Consider the following 18,606-nt stretch of genomic DNA (forward strand, 5'->3'; position numbering starts at 1 on the left):
CCCCCCCCCCCCCCCAAAAAAAAAAAAGCAAGCCGAACGGTTCCCTCGGTTTATTGACGCGTTTTGCATCATCCCGCCCTATTTGCCGAGAGAGAGAACGAAGGTCGTCCATTTGAGGCCAGGCACGCTCCGGTCCGCTAGGCGGCGGTCGAGCTACAGGCGGCCGCCAGAAGAGAGCGCCATTGGGCTTCCGCGAGCCGGCCGGGACGACCCACACGCTTACTCCCGAGGCGACTTCGAAGTCTTGTGAGCCAAGAGCAACCGGGACCTCCGATTCGGGTTCTGGTTGGGATCGGATAGGCGTCGGAGCGGGAGCGCCCCCGCGAAGAAGTCGCTTTCTCTCTCCCCCTCTCTCCGGTTTCGCGTCTCCCCCGTCGGCGGCAAAATGGCGAACAGGACGGTGAAAGACGCCACCAGCATCCACGGCACCAACCCGCAGTACCTGGTGGAGAAGATCATCCGAACGCGCATTTACGAGTGCAAGTACTGGAAGGAGGAGTGCTTCGGGCTGACGGCCGAGCTGGTGGTGGACAAGGCCATGGAGCTCAAGTACGTGGGCGGCGTGTTCGGGGGCAACATCAAGCCCACGCCTTTCCTGTGCCTCGCGCTCAAGCTGCTGCAGATCCAGCCCGAGAAGGACATCATCGTCGAGTTCATCAAGAACGAGGACTTCAAGTACGTGCGCCTGCTCGGCGCCATGTACATGCGCCTCACCGGCACGGCCGTCGACTGCTACAAGTACCTGGAGCCGCTCTACAACGACTACAGGTACCCCCCCCACGCACACACGCACGCACCCACCCCCGGCGGGGTTCTTGAACGTCCCTTCAAAGAATCCCGCTCGGAGCGCGGAAAAAAAAAAAGAAAACAAAAACAAGGCGCTCGCGGTCCTCCCGCCCAACAAGTGGCGCCAACTTAAAAGCCGAGTGACGAGTAAGCGTACTAGTCAACCCGTCTAACTTGGATATCGGAGCGCGCGAGAGCCGCAAAAGGCTAGCGGCTTCCGTTCCCCGTCCCGATGGACGGGGCGTAAATCGGCCGGGCTCGGCGCGTCTGCGACGTTCGCTCCCAAATCTGGAGCTTCGGAAAGGGGCGGCGGGCGAGAATGACGCTCCCTTTTGCCGGCGGCAGGAAGATCAAGACCCAGAACCGCAACGGCGAGTTCGAGCTGATGCACGTGGACGAGTTCGTCCACGAGCTGCTCCACTCGGAGCGCATGTGCGACATCATCCTGCCGCGGCTGCAGAAGCGCCAGGTCCTGGAGGAGGCCGAGATGCTGGAGCCCCGGGTCAGCGCCCTGGAGGAGGACCTGGACGAGGACCTGGACGAGGCGGAGAGCAGCGAGGACGAGGAGGAGGCCGCCGCCGCCGACGAGCGGCCCGACGGCGTCCCCGAGGCGCACCGGCGGGCCCGGCGCGAGGACAGGCCGCGCCGCTCGCCCTCCCCCCGGCGCCGGCGCAGCCGCTCGCCCCGGCGCCGGAGCCGCTCGCCCAAGGCCCGGCGCAGCCCCGAGGCCCGGCGGGAGCGCCGGCGCGGCAGCAAGAGCCCGCGGCGCCACCGCGAGCGCCGCCGCCGCTCCAAGTCGCCCGCCGCCCACCACAGGGGCCACCGGCGCCGCAGCCACTCCAAGAGCCCCGACAAGAGCGCCAAGAAGAGCCGCAAGAAGAGTCGGCGGGGCGACCCCTAGGCCCCGCGCGCCGCCGCCTTTTCTTTTGGTCTTTTTTGGATTTCAACAAAACATCGTCGGCGAGAGACCTTTGGGACTCGACTTTTTTGTACTCGGAGGCAAATTCTTTTTGTGTGAGACGTCACGTGTTTGAAAGTCAAGTAAATCTTTCTTAGTTCTTTAGACGGCGCTGTTACGGTGTGTTGTTTGGAAATCAAACATTTGCAAAGGGGCGGCTTTCCGCTTCCAAAGGTTTTGCCGCCATCGCGACGTCGCGGCGCGCGCGTGTGTTTCCGCCGCGATGGCGGCCGGGTGTAGACATGGCAACGTTGTGGGCGTGAAGCCGAAAGAGCGCAAACGGCGAGGCTTTGACTTCGGCCGACTTCCCGAGCGATGCGGACGGACGGCGCGTACGACGTCGCCCCGCCCGTTCGGCGCCGGCTTTTCCAGGCGACTTTTTCCAGCGCGTCCGGGAGGCCCGCCGGTTCAATGACGCGAAGCCTCCGCGCCGCCACCTCGGGAGAATGCGGCCGGGCGGGTTCCGCCTCCGGACCGACCGGTCGGACCGGGCCGGGCCGGGCCGGCGAGCGCGGCTTCCTTCTTTCGCGGCGTCTGCGGGCGACATGGCGCTGGACCTGAGCAAACACGGCGCGGAGCTGATGGCCGCCTACAAGGACGTGGTGGACGGACGCTCCGACGTCAACTGGTCGGTGGCGCCCGCGAGCGAGCGAGCGAGCGAGCGAGCGAGCGCCGGCCCCCTCCCGTTGCGATAAGCGTGTCGCGTCCCAGGCTTTTGCTGACCTACGAAGGCGACGGGCGCACCGTCCGCTTGGCGGCCAAGGGAGGTGAGCCCGCCCGCCGGCCCGCCCGCCGGGTCCAGGACCTCCGCGTGACCTCTGACCTGCGCAGGCGGCGGCCTGGAGGAGATGGTGGAGGAGCTCAACAGCGGCAAGGTCATGTACGCCTTCTGTCGAGTGCTAGACCCCGACTCGGGCCTCCCCAAATACGTGCTGGTCAACTGGGTGAGACGCCGACCGCCTCCGACTCGCTGGGTTTTTTTTTTCTTTTCAGTCAACGACTAGCAATATAAAGTTTCGCGAGCGACCAACAGTCACGTTGGGCCGTTTTCGATCGGAGTAATACATTTGAAGTCGCTGTTTTAAAGTTATTCCATGGTTTGGTCGGGGAGTAGATTTTCTTCCACGTGGCCCGCAAGCCGCCTCGAACTCTGGCGACGTTCAAAAGGAGCAAAGCTCGGCGGGACCAGAGCCACCTCCCGTAGAAAGGGAGGCGCGTTCGGCGACGGTCGGACGTCTCGGGATCGCCCGTTTGCCCGGCCGGCCGGCGAGCGCGTCGGGCTTGGGGCTCGGTCCCGCCTCGGCTCTCGCGTTGCGTCTCGCCGGCTTTCCTCGCGTTTTGCGGCGTATGGCGGGACGCGCGGAAAGTCCCGCCCGTCCGCCCGGGACGTAACCTCTGGCGTACGGCAGACGGGCGAAGGCGTGAAGGAGGCGCGCAAGGGACTGTGCGCCAATCACTTGGGCGCGGTGGGCAACTTCCTGAAGGTGAGTGCCGCTCACCCGCCCGCCCGCCCGCCCCCGGTTTGCGGCGCCGCCCCCTTCACCTCCGCTTGCGCGCGCGCGCAGGGCGCCCACGTAACCGTCAACGCTCGCGACGAGGACGACGTGGAGCCCGACCTCATCCTGTCCAAAGTGTCCAAAGCGTCCGGGGCCGGCTACAACTTCGCCCGGCCGGCGGGCCCGCGCCCCGGGGACGTCCCCCGAGGGGCCGTGGTGAGACCGGCCGGGCGCCCGCGGGCCCGCGACCCGCCCCCAACGCTCGCGTCTCCCCCGGCAGGGCTCCGTTTATCGCAAAACCGACGCCGCGGAGGAAATCCGACGAGTCGACAAAGATTCCTTCTGGAGCCGAGCGCAGGTAAAAGGAAAAGAATCCGCCGATCGCTCGCGGGGCGCCGGTCAACATCGCCGGCGTTGGCGCAGAGGGAGGAGGAGCAGCGGCGGCGGGAGGAAGCGACCGAGGTCGCGCTCCGGAGTCGGGCGCTGGAGCGAGAGCGCCGCGACTCGGAGGACGAGCGCGCCAGGGAGCGGGACGGACGAGTGCGGGAGAGGAACGGCGCCATCGACCGCGACAGGTGAGGCGCGCTTCTCCTCGGGGGCCACCCCGTCCCGCCTCCCGTCCGTTCCCCTTCTTCGCAAACGACGGGAACGGGAAAGACTGGCCCGCGCTAATCCGCCCGTTTACTTACCGCGGAAAAGGAATAGGAGATGCGCGTGCGATCGTCGCGAGAGCTTCGGCGTCTTCCGGAAGCGGACCGGCGGCCTTCCCGTCTTGAAACGAGTCGTGCTCTGTTTCAGACTACCGCAGAAGCAAAGAGAGGCGGAAGAGCGGGAGGAAGAACAACGGCGGCGGGTGAGCGAGCGCTCGGCGAAAGGCGGGAGCCGCGCGGAAGATGGGGAAAGCGCTCTTCTCGCGTCGCCCGTCCGCAAAAGCTTAGCGCTCGCGCTTGGCCGAGCCTTCGGAAACGTGCTTGGCGTTGCAGAAGCCGGAGGAAAGGGAGCCGGCGGCGAGCCCGGGCATCAAGCGGGCGGCCTCGGCGCAAGCGGCCGACGTAAGCGCCCGCCTCGGGCCTCCAAAGGGCCGACCGGGGCGGGGCTAAAGCCAAGCCTGCCCGTGTGACAGGAAGCCAAGGCGTTGGTCTCGCAGCGCTCCTTCGACCCTCGCCAGGTCTTCCGGCAGAAGGAGGCCGCTTGGGACGGCGGCGGCGCGGGCCACGCGGGCCACGCGGGCCACGCCTCCCAAGTGGGTAAGATGGCTTCCCCCGACTGCTCTTTTTCGCTGTCGTTGTTTTTGTCCCGCTCCTTCTGGCGCTCGCTCACGACGAAGCCGACCGACCGCGGCGCGCCGGACACAAAGCAAAACGGATGCGGGCGACACGCTCGCCGCCGGGCTGACGGGGAAGAAAAGCCAAAGGCGGCGGTCTCGGGTCCGGGCCGTCCCGCCGCGTGGACCGCCCACGTCTGCCTATTTGTGCCTCAATTTCACAGGGAAGCTGCGAAGCCCCTTTTTGTCCCAGCAAGCCTTTGACCGGCCTCAGCCGCCCGCCGCCCACGATGCCCCTTCCGCTTGGGAGCCCCCGCGCGAGGCCTCGCCCCCGCCCCCGCGCGAGGCCTCGCCCCCGCCCCCGCGTGAGGCCTCGCCCCCCCGGCCGGCGGACCCGCCGGCTCGGCGCGTCCCGCCCTCGCGGGCCGCGGGCTCCTCGCCCGTTCCCGGCCCGACCTCCGCCGACGACTTCCTCTCGCGGGTGGCCGCGCCCGCCCGGGCCGCAGGTGCGTCTCACGTAAGACGGGACAGGGAGCGTTTTCCTCTCGCCCTTCAGTCGCCGCCCCTTTCCTTTTCTACGGTCGCGTGGAACCCCGCCCTTCGCAAAGAACAGTAACGCTCGTCCGGCCTCATCTGCCGATACCCTTACTGCGGAAATCAAAAAGGGGATAACCTAGACACGATTGCTCCAACGGAAAGCGTGTAACGAGCGCGACGGGGTAGGACGGGCAAGGGCGAGGGAAGCGCTCGGTGGGACGGACGGGACGAGGCGGGGCCGGGACGGGGCGGGCGAGGGGCGCCGAGCCCAAAGTCACGCGCGTCTCCGCGCAGCCGAGGAGGACGATTGGTCGGACGAGTTTGACGAGGACCTGTACGAGGCGGCGCCCGGCAACCGGCGGCTGGAGTCGCTGGCGGACGCCATGTTCGGCGCCGACGAGCAGTATGCCGCGCCGCGGCCCGCGGGCGTCCCGGTTGAAGACGGCGGCGCGGTGAGCGGAGCGCGCGCCGGGTCGCGCCCCCGCCGCCGCTCCTGACCCTCGCTCGTTTCAGGCCCAAGAGCGCCGCGACGCGACGGGACAAAACGTCTGCGCCAGGGCCGTCTACGACTACCAGGCCGGTGAGTACGCGCGGGCGCCGCCGCGCGCCCCCGGCCGCCCCCGTCAAGCGCGCTTTCGCCTCGGCAGCCGACGACACGGAGATCACCTTCGACCCCGGCGACGTCATCACCGACATCGACGCGGTGGACGAGGGCTGGTGGCGCGGCCGCGGCCCCGACGGCCGTTACGGCATGTTTCCCGCCAATTACGTTGAACTCCTGTGACCCCCCCCCCTCGCCTTCTACGAGCCGCAAGAGACTTTTGTCAAGCTTGCGCTCTTCTATTTCTTTTGTTTGGTTTTCCCTCGAGCCGTCGATCGCTTTGGAAACTTTAATTTCAGGCCTGGACGAAAATTGAACAGATGCATCATTTCGCATTTTGAATAATAAAGCAGCGTTTGCGTTTGGAAGTCGTCACCCGGTAGTTGTGCTCCGAATCGAGTCGTTAACGGCTGAGCAACACCAACGAACAAAAAGGCCGCTTTCGGCGTGCGGCGCTGATCCCGGGTCGGCGTGAACTTGGCCCCGCCCTCTCCGTGACGCCGCTCCGTCGCGCGCGCGCGCACGCGCGCTCAGGCTCCCGCGGACGCCGCGAACCAACGTAGGAAAGTTGCCCCGGCTTTTCATTGTATTGATTGAAATGGGGGGGTTGGGGGCTTCGGGTCTGGGCGCGTAAAGTTTTCGCTCGGTCCGATTCGGACGCCGTGCGAGCTCGGCATCGTTAGCGCGCGGAAGTCTGGCCGCGCCGAGCGGCGGCGGAGTCCGCCGCGGGCGCGAAGCTAAAGGCTAACGGCTAGGGGCGAGGGGCTAGGGGCGAGGGGCGAGGGGCGAGGGGCTGAGCCGCGCCGGGTAGTTAGCGAGCTAGCTCCGGGCCGCCCGAGCAACAGTCGCCGCCGGACGCGTTCCTCCGGGGCCGTGCCGTCCGGGGCCGCATGCGCTCGAGCGCTCGGGCGCTCCGTCGGCGGCTAGCATGCCGCAGCTGAGCGACTTGGGCGCCAGCGACGAGCTCATCGCCTTCAAGGATGAGGGCGACAAGGCCGAGCGGGACCTGGACGACGTCAAGACGTCCCTGCTCAACGAGTCCCTTCCCCATTCCGACTTCCGGGTGAGCGAGCGCAGCGCAGCGAGGCCCGCTTTTCGCGCCGCCCCGCTCTTCGGTCCTCTCACGTCGCGCGCGTGCCCGCAGGCGGCGGACGGGCGAGCCGGCGAGCGGGCCGACGCGCAGCTGCTCGGAGAAGGTAAAGCCCCCCCCCCCCGATCGGAGGCCGGCTCGGCGCAGCTAAACGATGCGTTTACGTCTTTGTTCATGCGGGAGCCGCGCGTTTTGTTCAGTCATACTGGCGGGCCGGACAAAAGCTGGATGCCGATGATGCGCGCGGGCGCTGCATAGGCTTCTATTAGCACATGTTCGGATTGGCCCTCGAAAGGTCCGGAAAGACTTTTGGCCGCAGGTCTCGGTCCCGTCGAGGATTTTGCACTCGGCGCATGGAGTGCCGGTCGCATGAGCGTGTTTCTCTGCCCCCCCAGCGCTGAGGAGGCGGAGCGGGGCTCTCTTCCCTCAGCCGGCCTACGTGGGCTACCCCTTCTTGGTCTTTCCCGACGTGTACCTGGCTGCGGCGGCGGCGGCGGGAGCGCGCGGGGTAAGTCCCCGAGGCGCACGGGAAAAGCAGACGTATTTGTCTTTTGAGTTCGATCGGTTGGATCAGAAAGAGCGGGCGTTTATGCCGCGAAACGACGGGCCCTCCTTTTTCCTCTTTCAGTACGCGCCGTGGCAGTGGCCCCCGCCGGACGTCCCCGGAGGCGCGGCCTCGTCGCCGCTCGCCGACGGCCCGCGACTCTGGCCCCGCGCCCCGGCCCGGAGGCCCGCCTCGCCCGCCGGCGCGGCTCGGATGGCCCGGGCCCTGGAATGGCTGTGAGTAGGCGCTTTTCCTTTTCTTCTTTTTGGGCCGGCGAGCGCGCGGCCCGGGCGGCGCGCGCCTCCCTCCTCGGACGCCCGGCTCTTTCCGATCGCCGCTTCGGCCGCTCTTTTGCTAATCGGCATCAGCCCGGGACAAAGGGTTTGCTCTGTGGCGTGATTGCGATAAAAGAAGGTTTGGCGCTCGGATATTTTCTGCCCGGGCAAAAATCGGAGCGGTTAACGCTTGTGGAAAGTCGGTTTTTATCGCGATTTCCTTTTGTTCAAAAGGTTTTAAAGCTGATTTCTTCACGCCTGGCGTGGCTTTTTGTGACGTCGCAACCATTTTTTTTTTCTCTTTTGCGACGATCCCGCGGCGCGGGACGGAGCAGCTCGTCCGCCTGGCCCGCCGGCCCCGCCTCCGTCTCGCCGCCGACCGCCATCAAGCGGGAACCCGAAGATCGCGGCCCGCCGAGGTAGCGAACGTCCGCCGCCGCCGGCTCGGCCCCTCGCGTCCGCCGCCGCCGGCTCGGCCCCTCGCGTCCGCCGCCGCCGGCTCGGCCCCTCGCGTCCGCCGCCGCCGGCTCGGCCCCTCGCGTCCGCCGCCTCGGACGGGATCGCCTCCGCTCAATTCCACGCGCGGCCGAGGGCAGGCGCTCCCGTCGGGGGGCCTGTTTGTTTTTCCGCCCGCCCGGCTCCGACGCGTTCGCCGTCTCCTCCGCCCCCAGCGAGGCGGCCGGCGACGAGAAGGCCAAAGGTCACATCAAGAAACCCCTCAACGCCTTCATGTTGTTCATGAGGGACGAGAGGCCCCGGGTGGTGGCCCAGTGCCAAGTCAAGGAGAGCGCCACCATCAACCAGATCCTGGGGCAGCGGGTGGGTGCCCGCAAGGGAGGGGGGGGCAGCGCCTAAGCGCCCTGATGTGTGCGTGCGCGCGCGTGTGTGCAGTGGCATTCCCTGAGCAAGGACGAGCAGGCCAAATACTACGAGCTGGCCCGCAAAGAGCGCCTGCTCCACTCGCAGCTTTACCCCGGATGGTCGGCCAGAGACAACTATGTCAGTGCGCGCCGCCGCCCCCCCCGCGCTCGGCCGCCGCCCCGCGCTCGGCCTCAACGCCCGCGTGTGTGTTTGTGCGCGCGCGCGAGCAGGGCAAGAAGAAGAAGAGAAAGAAATGCAAGAGCGGAAGCCACCGAGACGGTGAGGCGGCCGTCGCGGCGGTAACGCGGCACGCGACGCGGACGGCCCTCACCCGCATCTGCTTTTTCAGCCGACGATTCGCCGGGCGAGCGCGCGCACGACGGGGCGCTTGGGGCGCGCGTCCGCCCCTCGCCCGCGCTCCCCCATCCGACGCGGGCCAGCCCCGCCTCCTCGGCGGACTCCCCGGCCGCGCTGGCGTCGCCCGCCGCCCCGGCGCCCTCGTGCACGGAAAGCGCGCACTCGGCCCGCGGCGGGCGCGAGTCGCCGCCCGCCGACCTGCCGCTGGCCCTCACCACCAAGCCGTGGCGCGGGGCGCCCGCCCCGGACCCGCCCGCCCCGGACCCGCCCGCCCCGGACCCGCCCGTCCCCTCCCCTTCCCGCGGACGGGCCGACGGGCTTTGAGCGGCTCCGGTCGCGTTTTTAAAGGCAATTTCTTGTCGTGGGCAGACGACAAATTTGTGGTCAATATTTGACTTTGTCTTGGCACGTTTTCCTTTTACCCATTTTCACTCACAAGCTGCAAACTTTTCTAAACCCAAATAAATCTCCCCCGAACCGCGTGTTGCGTCCGAACGTTGATGTGCACGCCATACCGCCGGTGGACAAAGCCTTCATTTCGCCTACCCGGGTAACCCCCGCGCGATAAACGATCGAGGGCATCAGCAACTCGGCCTTACTGCTTTTTTTTTCATACGCATTTAATTTGGAGTGTCGGGAGGCGTCGCTGCACTTCTAAATGAAATTATTAGTCTCTTGCGAAGGAAAATAAAGGATTGTGTCATAAGGCGACAAAACCACCGGAGAGCAGCAAAAACCCGGGATTGCGAATGTTCAAAAGGTTCGAGTAAGTAATGGCGGAAGTTACTCTCCGTTCGTTGAATATATACGAAATCAAGTGTCCGTCCGGAAGCGGCTTTGTTTAAAGCGCGGGGTCTCGGAAGTCAGAGACATCCGGGCATCGGCTGAGCCGTCTCGTGAGCGGTCACGTGACGTCACGTGACGCGTGTCAGCTGACTGCGCAGCGCCGAGCCGTAGAGGACGTCGCTGGAGCTCGCCCGGTCGGTCGTCGTCGTGGTCGTGGTCGTGGTCTTGCGGTTTGGTTCCTGGCACCATGGCGAGTCAGTCGCAGGGCATCCAGCAGCTGCTGCAGGCCGAGAAGAGAGCCGCCGAGAAAGTGGCCGAAGCCCGAAAACGTGAGTGGCTCGGGCGCGCGGCCTTCGTCGGCCTACCGCGCCGCCCGACTCGGTTGCGTCGAGCCCGATCGAAGCGCCGTTCGGAAGCTTCTCCGTCGCTCATCGAACGGCGGATTCTCCTCGTTTGGATCGCGGGTCACGCGGCCGCTCGCGCCTTTCGGGCGGACGTGCCGATAGCGACTTGCTAGTTACAACGTCGCTATTTCAAGGAATTGCATGTCGCCATCGTTTGCCGCCGTCGCCGCCTGGAAAGTCGTCAATCCGAAACGACCGCTAAAAGTCGTCAAAGTATTGCTTGACTTGGGAACGGGCGGTCGGTCAGCCTTTGCGAGGGCCCTTTTCCACTAGTTTGCTTCACCCGACGCCCTGTCATCCAACCCGGAGGCCACCGTGCGCCCTTTGTATTTTTTCCCCCGTTGGAATGGACTTGGTAAATGGTAAATGGACTTTCGCTTCTATAGCGCTTTTCTACCTTAGGTACTCAAAGCGCTTTACGCTCACTAGTCATTTAGCTACTGATGACGCAGCATCGGGAGCAACTGGGGGTTCAGTGTCTTGCTCAAGGACGCTTAGACATGGTCTTGATGGTCGGGGGATCGAACCCGCGGCCTTTCGGCCGGGAGACGACCACTCTACCACTAAGCCGTGCCGCCCCAAAAAAAGGGGAAAAAAAGTTCCGGGGAACGGTTTTGTTCTTTTGAAGGGAAACGAGGGGAGGAGTTCCCAGCAAGAGGCAGCTCCGCCCCCGCGCCGCCTCAAGCCGACCCCGACCCCCGTCCCAACGAGAAGTCGCGGGAAATCCGTCCCCGCGATCTCGGCGTTTTTTCTTTCCCGGCTCCGGCTCTCGCCCCCGCTCGCCGTCTCGGATGTCATTTTGACCGGACGCGCTTGAAGGTGTCTCAAACGGAGGCGTGCGGCCCGCAGGTAAAAACCGCCGTCTGAAGCAGGCCAAGGAAGAAGCTCAAGCCGAGATCGAGCAGTACCGCCTGCAAAGGGACAAAGAGTTCAAGACCAAAGAGGCGGCGGTGAGCGCGCTTCGCCGGGCGCCGCCGAGGAACCGTGTCGGAGCCGGTCGGGGGGCGCCCGCGGGTCCCGGTTGCCACCCCGAGCCCCTCGACCCGTTCCGACGCGGCTTCCCGGCACCGGGGGCTTCCCGGCACCGGGGGCTTCCCGGCACCGGGGGCTTCCCGGCACCGGGGGCTTCCCGGCACCGGGGGCTTCCCGGCACCGGGGGCGTCCCTGCGCGTTCCAACCGCGCGCGCGTGTGTGTGCCCGCAGGCGCTGGGTTCCCACGGCAACAGCGCGGTGGAGGTGGACCGCGACACGGCCGAGCGCATGGGCCGCATCCAGAGCAGTTACCGCGGCAACCGCGAGGCGGTGCTGGGCGACCTCCTGCGCCGCGTGTGCGACATCCGGCCCGAGTTTCACGCCAATTACCGCGTGGCCGGCTAAGGGGCGCCTAAGCGCCCTCGGCCGAGCGCCGTGTTTGTTTTAGTGTCGTTTCCTCAACTAAGTCATGGCTTTGCTTTTGCCGGCGCTCGGCCCGCGAGGCTTTTATTGTGAAAGGAACTTCTCCTTCGGTGGCTTTCCCGTCTGTGCTTGTGTCGTTGACGTTGACCAGTGTGAATAAATATGAATTGCGCTGTCGAAAGCGAGTCCGATACGGAGTGAGTGACCGGGCCAAAGTGAGAAGACCCCGCGCGTACGCTTCCTACAGCTGCTGTCTGTCGAGATGTGCAAATGAGCTTCATGCCCGCGTCCCCTTGATGATACCGGCATCGACCGAGGCTCGCTAGTTGCGGGGCGGCCCAACTACTTCCCCAAAATGGTGAAAAGGCCTCTCCGTTCCTCGCCGATCACAAAGCCGCAATGTGGATAGAAATGAGATTCTCGGACACATGCGCTCATTCGACCAGCGATATTTCGGTCGGCCGATGCGTTGAGCCCGTTCGGCAGATTCCGGGCGAACGTTTTGCCTTGCCGTTTTCCAATATCGCGCGAGAAACACACTTGCGAACGGCCATCGCGCCGCCGGCCGGAGCTGGAGCGTCCGCTTCACGGACCGGAAGTCTCAAGTTTGATGCCGTCGCGCGCGACGCCCACCGTTGGACAAGGACGCCTTCGGACGCGCAGGTTTGGAAGGCTTTGAGGTCACGTGACTTCGCCCAAGCGCCCGCGGCCGACGTGGCCCCGCTCGAAACACGCCCCGCTTACGTAGCTGCGCGCTCCGATTGGCCCCCCTTTCGTCGGCCCTGCCCCCGTCCGCGTTGCGCGATGACGTCACTGGCGGAAGCGTCCCTCCCTCCCCCCCGCGGCGAGAGTGCGATCGCGAAGCTCGGCGGCGGCGCTTTCCTTTCGTCCCCCTCGTCGATTTCGCTCCGCTCCACCACGTTTCTCGTCGTCCCTTCTTCCCGTCGGCGTGCTTCGCAGCGAAAGACGCGCAGGAGAAAGGCCGGAAGCGTTTGAGGTCAGTGGCGTTTGTTTTGGTGACCTATCTGCCCCCCCCCCCCCCGCCCGCCGTTTGTCCACGTCCCTTGGCGACTTGCTTCCATTCGCTCCCCCTTTCTCGAGCCGGCAAAAACAAACGACGGTTTGACCTTTCGCGCTGGTTGGCCAACTCCAATTCACACGCCAAAATAGAGTTAACGGGGTGTGCGGTAAAAAAAAACAAACAAAAGTTCTGAAGACGGACGTGCTGTATATACGGCACGTCGGGCGCTTTCATTTCATTTCGATTGCCGGTAAAAGGCCCGAACAGCGACGGGCCTCGTGCCATGCGAGCCAACGTCATTTTCAAGATGGGGTCGCTATTTCAAATGGAGATTTTGCGCCCGGCGTAAAGAACCCTCCGACCGCATCCGAGAACCCGGTGACTTTCCCCGAGGTCAAAGGTTGCCGCGCTCGGAAACGTCAAAGAGCAGATGAATCATTGACTAAGGAGAGGGATTTATCTTCACGAGCGTGCTCATCTTCTCCTAACCGGCTCCCATTAGATTGGCCGCCGCCCTCTTTTCGCCCGCGGCCGCTCGGCCGATCGAATTAGGGCCGAGCCGGCGCCCGCCCGCGTCACTGAGAGGCGGCTTCATCCGCGTCGCCGAGGGGAGATCGACGACGTTTGTCTGTTCGTGCTTGTTGTTGACTGGACAAGACGGACTCGCTGCCCGGACCGGAGCGGACCCGACCCGACCCGACCCCCATTTACTGGACCGCAGCAGACCGAGACAGATAGATCAGTCTTGACCGGGCCGGACCGGACCATTTCCGCTGAACCGGGCTGGACCGGTCTAGTCTCGGACCACTTTGAGGTCAAAGACTAGTCCGGGCCACTCGCCGAACTTGTGCGCGTGTGTCAGTGATGAACCGCAGCGCGATGCACGACGCCACGAATGATCACGAGCACCACGTCGGTCACGTCACCACCCCCGCCGCCGCCGCGGGCTCGGGCGGAGCCGCCGGAGGAGGCCACGCGGGACACGAGGGACACGAGGGACACGGCGGCATGGTAGGGTGTCGGACGCGTTGAGGCGTAGCGCCGCGCCCGAGCTAACGGCTGCGCGCCCCCCCAGGCCATGACCTTCCACTTCAGCTACCGGAACGTGGAGCTGCTCTTCGCCGGACTTGTCATCAACTCTGCCGGAGGTGAGCGCCGCGCCGCGCCGCGCCGCGCCGCCGCCTCCCGGTGTGATCGGGCGACTCCCCCCCCCTGCCCCGACAGAAATGGCGGGCGCGTGCTTGGGCGTCTTCCTGCTGGCCGTCCTGTACGAGGGTCTGAAGATCGGCCGCGAGGCGCTGCTGCGCCGCAGTCAGGTCAACGTGCGCTACAACTGCATGCCGCTGCCCGGCGCCGACGGCACCGTGCTCATGGAGACGCACAAGACCGTCGGGTATGCTACTAGCGCCGCGCCGGCGTTTGCCCGGGAACCTTGCCCGCATCGGCGAAAAGTTGTACTTATTTCCAACGGCGGCGTTCAAAGTACGGGCCGGGGGCCGCTTTTGCGCGTCGGCTCGAGGGGAACGCTCAAAGCGGCCCGGCCCGCCGTTCGGGACGAGCCGTATAGCGCCTTTCCTTTTACGGGAGGGCCGCCCGCCCGAGGCCAAAGTAACATCGGCCGCGCACCGGCGCTTGGCGTCGTCCGCGTCGGGATCTTTTTCTTTTGTTCGTTCGCGGCACGCCGCGACGAGACTAACGCGTCGGTGTCGCCCCGCCAGGCAGAGGATGCTGAGCCCCTCCCACTTCCTGCAGACGCTGCTGCACATCATCCAGGTGGCGGTGAGCTACCTGCTGATGTTGGTCTTCATGACGTACAACGCCTACCTGTGCATGGCGGTGGCGGCCGGCGCCGGCGCCGGCTACTTCCTGTTCAGCTGGCGCAAGGCGGTGGTGGTGGACATCACGGAGCACTGTCATTAGCGCGTAGCCGCGGGCCCTCGCGAGCGGATGGGCGGGCGCGCCCCGGTCAGCCGCCCGTTCGCCGAAGCGTGGACGCGCTCGGGTTCATCACGTTAATTGTGGCTCTTTAGGAATCGTCTCTAGTAGCGCCGTAAGGGCGGGCGCCGATCGCCGACCGGCCGCTCTTGGCGTCACTGTTAGCAACCTGACATTTGATCTATTTCTTTAGCGTCGTCGACACGATCGGACTGACAGGTTTTTAGCCTACCTTTCGAAGGCACGTTTACTTTTAACCCGGAGAAGGCGGCCTTACGGAGACACGCGCTGCCTTAAGATGGCCGACGAGGGCGCCCGGTGTACGTTGGACCTTCGTCCTTTTGCAAACGTGGCAAATACTCTTCTTGCTGGGGACCGATCCGCCGACGTCTGCCGGAATCCCTCCAACCAATAAAGTTTGTCAGCGGCGGCGGCGGCGACGTCCCGTTCGCGCCGTATTGAAAAATGGTCGTCGTCTCTTTTGATTTCGCGCACCGCCACGTCGTCGAGACGGAAGGGACGGCTCGACGTTTCCCTTTCCGCGAGGTTTGCCTTTTCGAAAGTTTCCCGCGTTTGTCTCGCCGGCGCGAGAGCCGTAGCGACGGGCGCCGCCGTCCGCCAGGCGGCGCCCGCCGCCCGCGCGACCTCGGGAAAGGACGAGCGAAAAAGGTCGCGGCGGCGGTCTTTAACTTCCGGGTCGGAGTCGCCCGCCGTCCGCCGTCCGCCGTCCGTGGATGTTCGCTGACTGACGTTCGACGACTGGCGCCCCGCCGCGGTGGTCCTCGTCGCTTCTCTCGGTCCCCTCGCTCATGGCGTCCAGACGACCGGACAGCTTGGACGGGCTCGCGTTCCGCGGCGGCCGGGACGAGCCTTACTACTCGCTCCGCAGCGCCGGGGGCGGGGAGCACCTCCACTGGGTCACCACGCCGCCGGACATCCCCGGCAGCCGCAACCTGCACGCCGGAGAGCGGACGCCGCTCCGCGACGAGCCGCCGGGGGAGCTCGGCTGCGACGAGGCGGCGGCGCGGGCGGGCGGCCCGCCGCCGCCGCCGCCGCCGCCGCCGCCTCCGCCCGGTGAGCGGCTCGGCCTCCCTCGCTAAGGCTAGCTTAGCCCGACTTAGCCCTCCGCGGCGTGTGGCGGCTTAAAGGGGCGATGAGTGAGCTGGCTTTTCATTGGAGGGAACGCGCCGGCAAACGCGTTGTGGACGACCGGCGGTACGTTTGCAAGAGGACGGTGGCGCGGGGGCGTCCGGAGGTCGCCGGGGACAATGGCGAACTTTGCGACGCCCGCTGCCCGCGATGAAAACCGCTCGAAGGATGACACATCGACCCTTTAAGCTTGAGCGATGAGCCCTCCAAAAAGGCCGCCCCCAAACAAAAACAAAAAAGCCAACGGGGGGCAGGCAGATCCCGCCAGAGGTTGTGACTCGCAATCGGTCATCTGCCGGTGTATTGAGAAATAATAAGACCCAACAATTGAAGGGTTGAAACTGTAGTTTGAAAGACGTCATCGCTAAGCTTAGCCAGCCTGGTTTCAAAGTACCGAGTGGTGCTTGAGGCATCTGATACCGGCCACTGATACCTGAGCCAAAAATGACTTTTTCTCAAATATGAGTATGCAAAAATATTTTACTTCAATACAACGAATGTCATGTTTTCGAGGGCGACGGCTGACTTTTCCGCGTCGATGCAGGTGCTAGTAAGGATAAAAAAAAAATTGGCGTCCAAAGTGAATGAGTCCAATGTCATCCTTTGTTTATTTGGCCCTCGCAGAGCAGTTGAAGCGCCTGACGGGGTTCGGGATCGGCTTTGTCAGGTGACTGCGACGGCGGCGGCGGCGGCGGCGACGGCGGCTGTTAACGCGTGGCGCGGCGCAGTCTCTTTGCAGAGAACGTGCTGACTCATCCGTGCGTGGCCTTCCGCCGGCAGTGTCAGGTGACCCTTGACCTCGGGCCCGGCCGCCGCGGGGCCCGGGTGACCTTTTGCCTCGGTCCCGCCCGCAGGTCAACTACCACGCCCGACGCGACCACCTGTCGCCCTTCGGCGCCCTGGCCGTCATGTACGCCATCGGCAAGGCTCAGGTACGGCGCCTTCCGTCCAACGGGTCGGACTTTGTTGTTTTCCCCGCGAAATAAGAAGGGCCCGTACTGGCAAGATGGCGCCGTTGCGCGTTTTGAGAGTTGTTTTTGCTCCGTCGGAGGGTCCGCGGGCGCTGTGGAAGGGGATGGGCAGCACCTTGGTCGTGCACGGCGTCACGCTGGGGGCCGAGGGGATCGTCGGCGAGCTGACGCCGCTGCCGCGGTAAGCGCCCGGCCCGGCCCGGCCCGGCCCGGCCGCGGAAGGCCGCGCGCTTTGACGCCCTCGCCTCTGCCCTCGCCCGTAGGGAGATTCCCCATCGCTGGAGCGCCAAACAGCTGGCCGGCCACTTCCTGCTTAAAGGGTGGGTTCCTTTTCCCGCCGCTCCCTACGAGAAAGGTCTCCGCCTCGGGAGAATGGCCGCGGGGCGTCGGCGCCGGCTTTTGGGGCCGCCGTTACGCCCCGGCGAAGCGTCGGCCGCCGCCTACTAAGCCCGACTTTGCGTCCGCAGTCTGACGGCGGCCGCGGCGCTTCCCTTCTACTGCGCCAGCCTCATCGAGACCGTGCAGGTGAGCCTCCCCGCCCTCCTTGTCCCATCGGAAGCGGACGCCGGCGCCGCGGGGGCCCTCCTTGCCCCATTGTCGATTTATTTATTTTTTATCTTATTTTAAAGCGGCGAAATCACATTCTGACGGTAAAAAAAGTAATCGCGGTCTTCCCCGTCGAACACAATCAATTTGATTTTTCAACCAAATACTGAAAATTTGGTACGTTAAGAAACGTCTAGTACACGGGTGTCAAAGTCGAGGCCCGGGGGCCAGATCCGGCCCGCCGCCTCACTTGAAATGCTGGTTTGACTTCAGGTTCCGGACTCAAATCCCAAAATTGCAAGTTGTCTTTAACTTTGAAAGATTTGGGGGAAGAAAAACCAACATTTTCTTTTTCTCCAGTTTTTGCCGGCTTCTGATTTCACATTTTGGTAAATGTGTGATCAACACACTTAAAATGTATTTGAATTCGCCTCAGTGCCTTTTAAGACACTGCGCTGCACTTCCATCAATTTCCACCGGGAGGTGCTCTCGTCCGATAAGGTGATCATGTATTTGGATGCGAATCCAATCGATTTCGAGCGTGTACACGCTTAGCCACTTTTGAAATCCGAGACCGGCCCCAAAAAAATGCTCGTTTATTGTCCCCCCGAAGTTTAAAATCTGAAGATTTTAGCCGGAAACCTGGAGTCAAACGGACATTTAGGGTTAGGAGGTTAGGCTCGGAGGTTTGCCCCGCGCGTCCCGAACGACGGGGAGCGTCTGGGAGCCGGCGAGTCGGGGAAGCGCCCGTCGGGTCGGGTCGGGTCGGGTCGGGGCGCGGCTGACGGCGCGCCTCCCCCCGCAGAGCGAGATCGTGCGGGACGAGTCGTCGTCGGGGCTGCTGGACTGCGTGCGGGAGGGGCTGGCCCGCCTGCTGGGCCTGGGCGCGCCCCACAGCCGGCGCCTGCTGCCCCTGGGCCGCCTGCTGCTGCCCGCCGCGGCCCACGCCGTCCTGCGCTACGCCGTGGCGGCCGGCGCGCAGCGCGCCGCCCTCTGGCTGTGGCGGCGCCGGCGCGGCGGCGGCGCCCCGGCCGGCGGCTCGGCGGAGGCCCACTTCCCGGAGCTGGCGGCGGCGTGGCTGGGCTCGCTGGCGGCCGAGGCGCTGCTCTTCCCGCTGGAGACGGCGCTGCACCGCCTGGCCCTGCAGGGCACCCGCACCATCATCGACGCCACCGACGGGGCGGCGGCGGGGGACCCGCTGGTGCTGCCCGTCAACACGCAGTACGACGGCTTGGCCGACTGCTTCCACTCGGTGCGGCGCAAGGAGGGCTGGCCCGCCTTCTACCGCGGCTTCGGCGCGCTGACGGCCCAGTTCGCGCTGCACGCCGCCCTGCTGGCCGCCGCCCGGACGCTGCTCGGGCTGCTGCTGCCCGAGGCCGCCGCCTGACCGGGGCGGGGGGCGCCGGCTTTTCTCCGTCTGCCGAGCCCGCTTTTTTTCCTTCGCGCGAACCCAGAGAATAAGTTATTGTCACGCCCACGTTGAGCTCAAACATTAAAAGCCTCGTGGAACGCCTCCCGTTTTGTCGCCGCGTCGGCTCGGCCTCGCGTTCGGACGTTCGGAAGCGGTCCCGGCGCTTCCCGCCCTTTCGGGATCGCGCGCCTACGAGCGGGGCGTTTCGGTCCGCGCCGA

General features: G+C 65.3%; 6 protein-coding genes across 9 annotated transcripts; all 6 read left to right on the forward strand.

Moving 5' to 3' along the window:
* Nucleotides 1–41: 41 nt before the first annotated feature.
* prpf38a (pre-mRNA processing factor 38A) lies at nucleotides 42–1,847 on the forward strand. Its single transcript, XM_088435774.1, has 2 exons — nucleotides 42–768; nucleotides 1,132–1,847. Exons 1-2 carry the CDS (start codon nucleotides 386–388, stop codon nucleotides 1,685–1,687), a joined length of 939 nt encoding a protein of 312 aa, XP_088291900.1. The 5' UTR covers nucleotides 42–385; the 3' UTR covers nucleotides 1,688–1,847.
* Nucleotides 1,848–1,994: 147 nt separating this feature from the next.
* On the forward strand, nucleotides 1,995–6,010 carry LOC148412268 (drebrin-like protein B). 2 transcript variants are annotated; one of them, XM_088435756.1, is made up of 14 exons: nucleotides 1,995–2,372; nucleotides 2,456–2,511; nucleotides 2,576–2,688; nucleotides 3,154–3,228; nucleotides 3,310–3,456; nucleotides 3,521–3,598; nucleotides 3,664–3,815; nucleotides 4,039–4,093; nucleotides 4,224–4,292; nucleotides 4,364–4,487; nucleotides 4,729–5,010; nucleotides 5,336–5,493; nucleotides 5,555–5,621; nucleotides 5,689–6,010. In XM_088435756.1, exons 1-14 carry the CDS (start codon nucleotides 2,191–2,193, stop codon nucleotides 5,823–5,825), a joined length of 1,695 nt encoding a protein of 564 aa, XP_088291882.1. In that variant the 5' UTR covers nucleotides 1,995–2,190; the 3' UTR covers nucleotides 5,826–6,010. The 2 variants fall into 2 exon arrangements, with proteins under 2 accessions (XP_088291882.1, XP_088291883.1); XM_088435757.1 differs by having other exon boundaries at nucleotides 2,456–2,505; nucleotides 2,574–2,688.
* A 44-nt stretch (nucleotides 6,011–6,054) lies between these two features.
* Nucleotides 6,055–9,886, forward strand: LOC148412269 (transcription factor 7-like 1-A). Of its 2 annotated transcripts, XM_088435772.1 has the most exons (9): nucleotides 6,055–6,705; nucleotides 6,787–6,838; nucleotides 7,128–7,240; nucleotides 7,361–7,512; nucleotides 7,887–7,970; nucleotides 8,223–8,370; nucleotides 8,443–8,550; nucleotides 8,643–8,691; nucleotides 8,762–9,886. In XM_088435772.1, the coding sequence occupies exons 1-9, from the start codon at nucleotides 6,571–6,573 to the stop codon at nucleotides 9,091–9,093; spliced, it is 1,173 nt and encodes a 390-aa protein (XP_088291898.1). In that variant the 5' UTR covers nucleotides 6,055–6,570; the 3' UTR covers nucleotides 9,094–9,886. The 2 variants fall into 2 exon arrangements, with proteins under 2 accessions (XP_088291898.1, XP_088291899.1); XM_088435773.1 differs by lacking the exon at nucleotides 7,887–7,970.
* On the forward strand, nucleotides 9,676–11,535 carry atp6v1g1 (ATPase H+ transporting V1 subunit G1). Its single transcript, XM_088435779.1, has 3 exons — nucleotides 9,676–9,884; nucleotides 10,809–10,909; nucleotides 11,163–11,535. The coding sequence occupies exons 1-3, from the start codon at nucleotides 9,803–9,805 to the stop codon at nucleotides 11,334–11,336; spliced, it is 357 nt and encodes a 118-aa protein (XP_088291905.1). The 5' UTR covers nucleotides 9,676–9,802; the 3' UTR covers nucleotides 11,337–11,535.
* A 635-nt stretch (nucleotides 11,536–12,170) lies between these two features.
* On the forward strand, nucleotides 12,171–14,776 carry slc31a1 (solute carrier family 31 member 1). Its single transcript, XM_088435776.1, has 5 exons — nucleotides 12,171–12,351; nucleotides 13,238–13,386; nucleotides 13,451–13,523; nucleotides 13,600–13,768; nucleotides 14,094–14,776. The coding sequence occupies exons 2-5, from the start codon at nucleotides 13,240–13,242 to the stop codon at nucleotides 14,293–14,295; spliced, it is 591 nt and encodes a 196-aa protein (XP_088291902.1). The 5' UTR covers nucleotides 12,171–12,351; nucleotides 13,238–13,239; the 3' UTR covers nucleotides 14,296–14,776.
* Nucleotides 14,777–14,907: 131 nt separating this feature from the next.
* slc25a46 (solute carrier family 25 member 46) lies at nucleotides 14,908–18,489 on the forward strand. 2 transcript variants are annotated; one of them, XM_088435765.1, is made up of 8 exons: nucleotides 14,908–15,384; nucleotides 16,084–16,126; nucleotides 16,188–16,245; nucleotides 16,314–16,391; nucleotides 16,511–16,611; nucleotides 16,694–16,750; nucleotides 16,898–16,955; nucleotides 17,782–18,489. In XM_088435765.1, exons 1-8 carry the CDS (start codon nucleotides 15,120–15,122, stop codon nucleotides 18,361–18,363), a joined length of 1,242 nt encoding a protein of 413 aa, XP_088291891.1. In that variant the 5' UTR covers nucleotides 14,908–15,119; the 3' UTR covers nucleotides 18,364–18,489. The 2 variants fall into 2 exon arrangements, with proteins under 2 accessions (XP_088291891.1, XP_088291892.1); XM_088435766.1 differs by lacking the exon at nucleotides 14,908–15,384 and adding an exon at nucleotides 15,400–16,003 and having other exon boundaries at nucleotides 16,314–16,611.
* The last annotated feature ends 117 nt before the right edge of the window (nucleotides 18,490–18,606 follow it).

This window comes from Hippichthys cyanospilos, chromosome 15 (genome assembly GCF_059441005.1).
Source record: "Hippichthys cyanospilos isolate Australia breed blue-spotted pipefish chromosome 15, RoL_Hcya_1.0, whole genome shotgun sequence".
NCBI classification, from domain to species: domain Eukaryota; kingdom Metazoa; phylum Chordata; class Actinopteri; order Syngnathiformes; family Syngnathidae; genus Hippichthys; species Hippichthys cyanospilos.

Excerpts from the sequence above, each read along its gene's own strand:
- prpf38a (XM_088435774.1), top strand. The coding sequence starts at position 386 with ATGGCGAACAGGACGGTGAAAGACGCCACCAGCATCCACGGCACCAAC. Across the intron at positions 769-1,131 it reads CCGCTCTACAACGACTACAG|GAAGATCAAGACCCAGAACC; the intron begins GTACCCCCCCCA and ends TGCCGGCGGCAG.
- LOC148412268 (XM_088435756.1), top strand. The coding sequence starts at position 2,191 with ATGCGGCCGGGCGGGTTCCGCCTCCGGACCGACCGGTCGGACCGGGCC. Across the intron at positions 2,689-3,153 it reads AATACGTGCTGGTCAACTGG|ACGGGCGAAGGCGTGAAGGA; the intron begins GTGAGACGCCGA and ends GGCGTACGGCAG. Across the intron at positions 3,457-3,520 it reads ACGTCCCCCGAGGGGCCGTG|GGCTCCGTTTATCGCAAAAC; the intron begins GTGAGACCGGCC and ends CTCCCCCGGCAG.
- LOC148412269 (XM_088435772.1), top strand. The coding sequence starts at position 6,571 with ATGCCGCAGCTGAGCGACTTGGGCGCCAGCGACGAGCTCATCGCCTTC. Across the intron at positions 6,839-7,127 it reads CGCGCAGCTGCTCGGAGAAG|CGCTGAGGAGGCGGAGCGGG; the intron begins GTAAAGCCCCCC and ends CTGCCCCCCCAG. Across the intron at positions 8,551-8,642 it reads GGTCGGCCAGAGACAACTAT|GGCAAGAAGAAGAAGAGAAA; the intron begins GTCAGTGCGCGC and ends GCGCGCGAGCAG.
- atp6v1g1 (XM_088435779.1), top strand. The coding sequence starts at position 9,803 with ATGGCGAGTCAGTCGCAGGGCATCCAGCAGCTGCTGCAGGCCGAGAAG. Across the intron at positions 9,885-10,808 it reads AGTGGCCGAAGCCCGAAAAC|GTAAAAACCGCCGTCTGAAG; the intron begins GTGAGTGGCTCG and ends TGCGGCCCGCAG. Across the intron at positions 10,910-11,162 it reads TCAAGACCAAAGAGGCGGCG|GCGCTGGGTTCCCACGGCAA; the intron begins GTGAGCGCGCTT and ends GTGTGCCCGCAG.
- slc31a1 (XM_088435776.1), top strand. The coding sequence starts at position 13,240 with ATGAACCGCAGCGCGATGCACGACGCCACGAATGATCACGAGCACCAC. Across the intron at positions 13,387-13,450 it reads ACGAGGGACACGGCGGCATG|GCCATGACCTTCCACTTCAG; the intron begins GTAGGGTGTCGG and ends GCGCCCCCCCAG. Across the intron at positions 13,524-13,599 it reads TGTCATCAACTCTGCCGGAG|AAATGGCGGGCGCGTGCTTG; the intron begins GTGAGCGCCGCG and ends CTGCCCCGACAG.
- slc25a46 (XM_088435765.1), top strand. The coding sequence starts at position 15,120 with ATGGCGTCCAGACGACCGGACAGCTTGGACGGGCTCGCGTTCCGCGGC. Across the intron at positions 16,246-16,313 it reads CCTTCCGCCGGCAGTGTCAG|GTCAACTACCACGCCCGACG; the intron begins GTGACCCTTGAC and ends TCCCGCCCGCAG. Across the intron at positions 16,751-16,897 it reads GGCCACTTCCTGCTTAAAGG|TCTGACGGCGGCCGCGGCGC; the intron begins GTGGGTTCCTTT and ends TTGCGTCCGCAG.